A 9225-nucleotide genomic window follows, 5' to 3' on the forward strand; every position below is an offset into this window, starting at 1 on the left:
ATTCTCCAAAAAGTATTTTGTTCTTATTTTAATCATTTAAGACCAAAAATCTGATGAAACATCTCTATCAGAGCAGCACTGAATGTCCTTACAGTCAGAACAAATGCATGCCTGTTGGTTTATTTTAATTTTAAAACGTTCATATTGACTGACTCTCTATTACAAAAGTCTGCCCAATGTAGAACATGTGAAAAATGCTGAAAACCATGTAAAAGAACTGAAAAGTTTTCTTTAATTCCCATGCTGGAAGATAATCACTTGGAACATCCTGGTATTTTTTCCTAAATGATTCATTTTAAGGTGATATTGATATCATCTAATTCTTAGCTAGTTTTAAGACTTTCAACATGTTTCTTCTCACTGTGATTTCCATCTTTTCAGGTAGTGATCCTGCATTCTTTCCAGCAAGAATTATTGTTTTGTTATTTTTCAGTGTATTGAAACATGTTGTCAGTTAAAGGAAAGGGTTTGCCATGAGCTGCTAGTCACTTACCCATTTCAAAGGAAACTTGTGGTTACCATGAAGGAAAATTTAATCCATCTGCCACAATGCATTTGTTCTCTTGAGAACCAGGTGGAACTACCGCTGACTATTTCCTTAGGATTATGCCACCCACCAAGGTAACTTTCTGTTTCAGCAGGTGATGTGGAGAAACAAAACAACACCCTTTAAGTTAATCAGTTTTGGAAAATAGAGACTGGCTTTCTATTCCATGGCTTTGATGTGTTTAGTAGTTCCTGTAAGGATCTGCCTCTCTTTTGTTTTGATTGACAAGACCTTTTCTATATATTTGAGCAATCAAGCAGCCCAGTAACAGAAGGTAGAGACATTTACCCAGAGCAAACTTCTACCATTCATTGTGACTCCCTGAAATCTTAGTGCAAGTTTCAGCTCTAAAAGAAGCGTTGGCTCCTGCAAGATTAGGTAAGTGCTTCTCCATATTTGTAACCTCATTCCAGAGGAGGGGAAGCCCAGAGAACTTGCTACAGCAAGGTCAGAAGTAGGAACTGTGAAAATAATGAATTCAGTGGGGGGTAAGGGTCCATGAATGCCATATCCTTTATACTTCAGAATCCAGGTGAGTTCTGTCTAGTGGGCCAGGCATGAAGGGGGTTGATTCTGGCTCCTGAAAGAGCACGGGGAATGACCAAGACCCAGAGAGGATGGACTTGACAGTGGATTGAGGTTATGTTTTAAATAACTCCTATGCTTTCCATCATTTGGATTTAAATTGAATGTTAAGTAGGTGCTGTTGCAGTGGAAGTCTAGAGCAGAACCAATTTACAGTGAGTAGGACACATTTATGAATGGCCACCAACTCAGATGATAGGTTTCATGATATTTTCTGCATATCCATGTTTAGTGGTGAGTTGGTTTAGTAGCGATGCATATAGGGAATACTGTTATTAATATTTACCTCCCAAATCATTCCCCATCATGGCACTGAAAATATAGTTTTGAGCAAAGTATGTAACATGGCACCCAAATACCCTGGACCTGAATAAAAATAATTTATATGTATTCATGTATTCTGTGGGATTATGGATTAGTTTTGGTGTTACTCATATTTTATGTTTATTTTGGAAAGACCACTGGGACAAACTTCTTCAGCACACAAGTCAACTGCAGCAGTTAAGTTACAATAAGGAAAAGCCTGAGAATGCACTTGGAGGGTGGGCATCTAGAGAGGGCCATGGAATCCACACTGGCACCAGTTACAGGAATCGCTGGATGCCTGTGTTGGAGTTTGTGGGCATTTACAATTTCTGGGCTCATTTTCCCTGAAATGCTAGAAGCAAGGTCCCTTTGATAGCGACCAATGCATGGTTGACTGTGCCATTGAGGGCAGCCAGATCTGTTAAACTCTATCCTTTCCCTCTCAGGAAGAGCAGCATGAAGCTGGCATTCCTCTTCCTTGGCCCCATGGCCCTCCTCCTTCTGGTTGGCTGTGGCTGTGTCCTTGGCACCTCCAGTGGGAACCTGCGCACCTTTGTGGGCTGTGCCGTGAGGGAGTTTACTTTCCTGGCCAAGAAGCCAGGCTGCAGGGGCCTTCGGATCACCACGGATGCCTGCTGGGGTCGCTGTGAGACCTGGGAGGTGAGTTGCTAAGATGTGCAGATGACAGTATCTTCTGGGCCAGCAGCTTGGGTCTGATTCTCAAGAGTTCACTTTTTAAATGATATGAGGTGGAGCTGGGACATCTGCCCTTTCCTGTGGATTTAAAAAACCAAAACAAAACTGTGATTGGCATCTTCCAAAAGTGATTTGAAAAGCATGATGTTGCCCCTCTAACAAAGCATTGAGAAGATTAAGAATTTGGTTTACATTGTGTCTGTGTATCTAGGAATCATCTCTGGGAGGTCATGATGTACTGTTCTACCCATTTTACAGATGACATGGAGGGATTCAAGGGAGAGTGGCTGCAAAGTCACAGAGAGTGTCAGTGTAAAGCTGGAAATCAATTTGTGGTTCAAGCTTGTGACCCAAACTCCTCCCTGTGTTCCTTCATTTTGGGTAAATTGGCCAGTTTCCAAGAAAGAGGACCTGAGCTGAAGGCTGAGAGTTAGTCCCAGACCCCTTCACTGCCTCTTCTGCAGCCCTGTTCCTCTTGAAGTCCCTGGGAGCCCTCTGGGGTTATCACTGATGGATCTATTACGTTCCTTCATATTCAATGATACCTGGCCTTTTTAGAGACATTTAATTTAAAGTGGGGATAACACTCTCAAACAAAGTTAAAAATCCTGTTGGACTAAGAGGAGCTGTCTGAGTGGTGAAGAGGAAGAGAGCTATTCAGCACCCCAGCAGATCACACTACGTAGTAACTGTGGGCTCTTCCCCCTGAGGCCCGCGCACTTGGTAACTGATGAGTTGCTAGCTCTGATCTTGTCATGCCCTGACCCCAAAACCTTGAATGTCCACACACTACTACAGATTCAATTACCAACTTTCAAAGTCCTCAGCAATATGGCGTCTGCCTGCTTTCCTGAAGACAACACATTTTCTTACTCTGGCCTTGGTAAGTGACTTTCAAAGGTTTTATCAAATAGCCCTCATGGATCTCATTTTGGTCCTTTCCTGATATCCCTTCTCCTTCTCATCTGTCATTATCATATTTATTCCTGATGCCCATCTGCAGTGCCAGCTCCCTTTCTGGGGCTTTTTTGACTTGCAGGTAAGCCCTTGACTATGCTCTACTTTTTGTCTTACTTCTTCCCCCACCACACACGTTAAATTTTTTGAGGACAGGGGTTCATTCTTATAACTTTCACAGCTTTTGTCAAGGTGTTGTGTATGAACAAGGTATTCAATACACATTTGTCGGTTGACTGGGATGGACCTGTCCCTGGAGCTGTAGATCCTCCAGCCTAATGGAAGGCCACTTAGAAGCGAACCTGCACTGTGAGTGGACACTGCCATTGGGAACAATAGCCTTCCCTTCAGGGACCCAGAGGGTGGCCTGCTCTTGCTTAGGTACAATTACAGCCCTATGAATGGAATTGGGTCATAGTGATGAAATCTCCAAATTGGATGAAACGACTCCATCAAAGTAGTTTTCTTTTTGCCTCATTCAGGGGCTTAGCCAAATGAAAATCGGGTTTTGCTAAGTAGACTTTGCCTGTCAATTGGCAGCAAATTCACTTGGGGCACTTGGTGCCTCCTCCTGTTCAGGGACTGGCCTGGCAGGGCCTCTCCCTGTTTGCATTTAGTGTCTGGGCTATTTGAAGCCCTCTCTGTGCCAAATCCTTGAACTCCTGCTTCCCCTCAATTCAGCCCATCTTCTCTTCTTTTTAAAAACTGATGAATGGCTTTAATCGGATCGTGGTCACCCATAGGAGGTCAGGAACTGTGCTCTCACTGGAAAAATGGAAGCACCAAAACCATTAAAGAACAAGATTGTCTCTGATCTTAGCCAACTTTCATTCATGTCTTGACGGTGTTATGAAAAGGGAGGTAACCTATAGAAAATAAATAAAAGAATGAGGTTCATTTTCCCAGCAATCTGAAAGTTTCTGAGATATAAAGCCCTTGATTTTTTTGGGGGAGGGAACTTAACTGAAAGCATGTCTGAAAATAAGGATGCTCATGACGATAGACTGGCTGGATTTACATTTGAAGGTGGAGCTGTTGTTGAAAATAGCTATTCCTCATAATCTGCATATAGCGTTGCCAGATTTAGCAAACAGACAGACAAACAAAATAAAACAAAACAACCAATCCCCTCCCCAGAAAAACCCAAACTGAAATGAAACCAGAAAACCAGGAAGCCCAGGTAAATTTGAATTTCAGATAAGCAACAAATAAATTTTTAGCATAAGTCTGTCTGTCTCATATAGTATTTGGGACAGACTTATACTAAAATATTATGTATCTGAAATTTAATTTTTTTTTTTTGAGACAGAGTATCACTCTGTCACCTAGGCTGGAGTGTAGTGGCACAATCTCAGCTCACTGCAAGCTCCGCCTCCCGGGTTCTGGCCATTCTCCTGCCTCAGCCTCCCGAGTAGCTGGGACTACAGGCGCCCGTCACCACGCCTGGCTAATTTTTTTTTTTTTTTTTTTTTTTTTTTTTTTTAGTAGAGACGGGGTTTCACCGTGTTAGGATTGAAATTTAAATTTTTTGAGGTGTTTGGTCTGCCTAGGTTCCCAGAGTACCAATGGTAAGAAGACATAAAGCAAATATGGATGGTAGGGGAAAACAGTTGAGGACAAATTCAGCTTCTCTGGTCCTTGTCAAAGGCAAGGCTGGCTGGGCGCGGTGGTTCATGCCTGTAATCCCAGCACTTTGGGAGGCAAAGGTGGGCGGATGGCGAGGTCAGGAGATAGAGACCAGCCTGGCCAATATGGTGAAACCCCGTCTCTACTAAAAATACAAAAATTAGCCGGACATGGTGGCACGTGCCTGTAGTCCCAGCAACTCGGGAGGCTGAGGCAGAAGAATTGCTTGAACCCGGGAGGTGGAGGTTACAGTGAGCTGAGATCACGCCACTCTACTACTACTCCAGCCTGGGTAACAGAGCGAGATTCCATCTCAAAAAAAAAAAAAAAAAAAAAAAAAAAGGCAAGTTTGCTATTTTCATGACATTCATGCAAGAACTTCATCTTGAGTTACATATTCTTTTTTGCCTAGAACAAAGAAGAACAAAAAAGCAAAGGTACTGTCGTTTGAAAGCTTGTTATTATTTTCATTATTACTTCCTTATAATAATTGCAGTAATAAGAACAATGGATTACATTTATTGAACACTTACTTTGTGCTAGACATTGTGAATTGCGTGTATCGTCTTACTTTGTCTCCCAAACAGTGGTGGGAGGCAGACATTTTGCTTTACAGAGGAGGAAACTGAGTCTTCAGAAAGTTCAGTGAATTTTCCGAGGTCTCCAGCAAGTGGCAGAACAGGGACTCGAGCTCCATAGTTCTGACTGCAGGGCTCGAGATGTTAACTCCGGCGAGGTGCTGATATTTTTTCTGATCTATGTGTTCTGTTTATCAAAATTATCTTTGAAATTAAGATTCATAAAAGCTGAAGAAAGGAAATGAATCTTTTGATGATCAGAACAGTGCACAGAGTACTCGGGAACCTGTCTTGTAATGTTTTCTTTCATTGATGCAATGACAAATAGTTACTGAAACCCTCCCGGGGTCTGTTTTAGGTACGGGAGGCACAGCGGGCAAAAATCTCCGTCCTAAAAGAGCTTACTTTCTAGAGTGGGAGGAATAGCACGCAAATGAAAGAAAGGTAGACTATGTCAGGTGGTATTGATCAGTGCTATGGTGAAAAATAAAGCAGGATGGGGGATGGGAAGTTTCTGGGCATGGAGATGGAATGTTGCAATGTTAAATAGGATGGTTGGGAAATGCTTCCCTGAGAGGGTGACATTCTAACAAAAACCAAAGGTTGGTAAAGGAGTGAATCATACGGGAGAAGAATGTTCCAGGCAGGAGGAACAGTAAGTGCAAAGGCCGTGAGCTGGGACTGTTCCTGCTGGGTGGCAGGAACAATAAGGAGACCGCTGTGAGCCTAGTGAGGAAGTCAGTGGGGTGGGAATGGTTGCAGGCATTTCAGAAGGTGGAGGTGTAGAGGAGGTGATGTAGGTCTTGAAGGTGATCATAAGGTCTTTGATTTTTGCTCTGAGTGAGATGGGAAATACTGGGGCTTTGGGCAGAGGAGTAATATGATCTGACTTATGTTTAAACAGGATCAGTCAGGGCTGCTGTGTTGCAAATAGATTGTAAGGAGTAAAAATGGAAGAGGGGAGACCAGTTAGAAGGTGTTTGCAATGACCAAGATGATTCATTTGCTGACTACGCATGGAGCACTTGCTGTGTGCCATGGTCTCTCCTGGGAGCTTAGGATATAGTCTTGAATGAAATCAGCTTCTTGCTTTCAGGAGTTTGTTTTCTACTGGGAGACAATAGAGCAACAAGTAAATCAATGAATAACAAGTTAATTTCTGATAGTGATAAATGATACTAAAAAACTGAAACAAGATCATATGTTCTAATGAATTCCCTGTTTTCTATCTGTGGGGACAGAAACCCATTCTGGAACCCCCCTATATTGAAGCCCATCATCGAGTCTGTACCTACAACGAGACCAAACAGGTGACCGTCAAGCTGCCCAACTGTGCCCCGGGAGTCGACCCCTTCTACACCTATCCCGTGGCCGTCCGCTGTGACTGCGGAACCTGCTCCACTGCCACCACGGAGTGTGAGACCATCTGAGGCCCGCATGGTCTGCAGAGCGCAGCTAGCAGCCTCAGCCTCACAGACCCACCTGTGTGAGCAGCACATGCAGTTATACTTCCTGGATGCAAGACTGTTTAATGTCGACCATACCCATGGAGGAGGTTACCTGTTGACCCTGAGCTCCAGCTCAGACAAAAGGCCCAAATGCAGCCTACTGATGCTAAAAATTCGAAACAATATTCATGCCTTCACCAAAATAATTTCTCCAGTTCACACACCTGCAAATTAATTTTTCTTTGCCTTGAGTCTTGGAACATAATTTGTGTATCACAATCCTCCCCCAATTTGGACTTATAATATGCTAATGATTTAAACACATTGGATGTAATTAGAAAATGGGGCTGGAAAGTCTTTAAATTCTCATGTTCTCTTTAACCACTGATCTCCAACCGGATTTATGATTAAAGGGCTAGAAATGAACAAAACCCATGTACTAGTCTTCCTCACCCCCAAGGAATTCCAACTGCAAGCTTCTTTAGGGAAAATGCTCCCTTCCCCTTTTAACTGAGCAATTATCTACACAAGAAATAAGACTGTTCAGATATACAAAGAGAGCAGCTTCAATGAAGAGATGTTTGGATTTGGATAATTATTTTCCCTAGCAAAATTCCCTAAACTCCCTTAAGAGCCTTAATAAAGAGGCTATGGTGGGATTGAAAGAAAAAAAATACCCAGAAATAAAATATGTAACTAATAGCTATCTCATTTAGCCTTAAAAAGTTATTAAACTCACGTTTTAGAGTATGATGTTCTCCCAAAGCTATGGCAAAATGGCCAATCACATGTATTCTTCCCGATTTATCATATTTTAAATTTAAGTTGTAACTTACTAAACTCTGAAATTTTACATGCTTTTAGGGGTAAAACTGCATCGCTGGCTCAGAGGAAAAAGTCTGTGATTTTCTAGCTCCTGCCTTCTCTGAAATCTTACAGTAGCTAATTCTGTGGCTGGAAAAAACCTCCAGAACTCTAATGTTATGCAAATGTCTTTAATTCTGGCATTTTTTGGGGTTGAATTTAATCTTGTTCCTTTTTCATAATGTGCCAGGAAAACCTATATTAATGCCAATAAAGCATGTCCTCTGTCTTTTGAATTCATGACAACTTTCAAGAAAGTCTTTTTAATTTTCAGTACACTTGGAATAACAGTGAGAAGCACACCTCAAATAAACTACAAGGTTATTTTTACTGAAGCATTAATTTGGCACATCGTGTTTAGTAAGGGACACAGACAGATGACTCTGGGTAGCATGAGTCCCAGCGGTGGCACAAATGCGTAGACATAGCCCTGGGAGCCAGGAGTCCTTCTTGAATAAGAATTCAATGAGTCCCCCTAAAACATAGTAAAGCAAATGTTGAGATTGACAGTCAAGTACTGGGATGCGGGGTGAACATCTGGGAACAAAAGGCAGGAGCAAAAGTCACCCAACCTTTAGCAGATGTGTTGGTAGGAAAGGAAGTCACTCTAACGTAAGAAGAAGGCAAGTACTTGGGGTCTCTGCTGGAACAGTGGGTGATGATTAGGGATGAATCCTGGGTGGTGCCACTCAAGTGTTTTCAACCCACCCCCAAAGACTTTCCTCAATTTTCTGAGGCACAAAGGGCTTGCCAGGATTTGAGAAAAGATGACCACAGCATGAATAAGGGTCCTGGCAGGAAACCAGTGATCTATTGCAGTGGGATACGGAAGAGATGATTTATAAATGTGTGAGCAGAATTAAGGAAACCAACAAGTGGGGATGAAACAGATTTGGTTCAGCAGCAATGGACAACCCTAGGCTGAAGGAACGAGAGGAGGGAGTGATTGTCAGACCCCAGAGAAAACTGTAGAAGTGAGATCCACAACAGGAGCTGCAGCCTTTGGTAGGAGGATGCAGCCCTTCCCAAACTGAGACCTGGTAGGGAGGGAGGTGGGGGAGCAGATACCCATCCTCACTCTCCTCCCTGGTCTTCTGTTGAATGAAATGGGAATCAAGCCGGGTATAATGGCTCATTCCTGTAATCCTAGCACTTTGGGAGGCCAAGGTGGAAGAATTACAACATGGTGAGACCCTGTCTCTTCAAAAAATAAAAATAAAAAAATTAGCTGGGTATGGTGGTGCGCACCTATACTCCCAACTACTCGGGCGGCTGAGGTGGGAGGATCCCTTGAGACTGGGAGGTCAAGGCTGCAAATGAGCTGTGATCGTGCCACTGCACGCCAGCCTGAATGACAGAGCAAGACCCCATCTCTATTAAAAAAAAAAAAAAAAAAAAAAAAAAGAAAAAGAAAAAAGAAAAAGAAAAAAAACACGTGGGAATCAAATGGGAAAGCAGAGAGTGAGAAAACCCATTGATTCAGTCCATAAATGTTGGCCTCCTAGGCACTAAGTTGAAGAAAGGTAGAGAGTGGATTTAAGGGGCCAAATGAATAAACTCCAGCTTAGCTGTCTTTTGGGAAGCTCAGCTTGAATGCAGGAGGTAGCATGCTGTAGCA

General features: G+C 42.7%; 1 protein-coding gene across 1 annotated transcript; it reads left to right on the forward strand.

The window, feature by feature from the left end:
- The first annotated feature begins 414 nt into the window (after positions 1–414).
- GPHB5 (glycoprotein hormone subunit beta 5) lies at positions 415–7783 on the forward strand. The gene is made up of 3 exons (XM_050797225.1): positions 415–925; positions 1894–2098; positions 6537–7783. The coding sequence occupies exons 2-3, from the start codon at positions 1895–1897 to the stop codon at positions 6723–6725; spliced, it is 393 nt and encodes a 130-aa protein (XP_050653182.1). The 5' UTR covers positions 415–925; position 1894; the 3' UTR covers positions 6726–7783.
- The last annotated feature ends 1442 nt before the right edge of the window (positions 7784–9225 follow it).

This window comes from Macaca thibetana, chromosome 7 (genome assembly GCF_024542745.1).
Source record: "Macaca thibetana thibetana isolate TM-01 chromosome 7, ASM2454274v1, whole genome shotgun sequence".
Taxonomy (NCBI): domain Eukaryota; kingdom Metazoa; phylum Chordata; class Mammalia; order Primates; family Cercopithecidae; genus Macaca; species Macaca thibetana.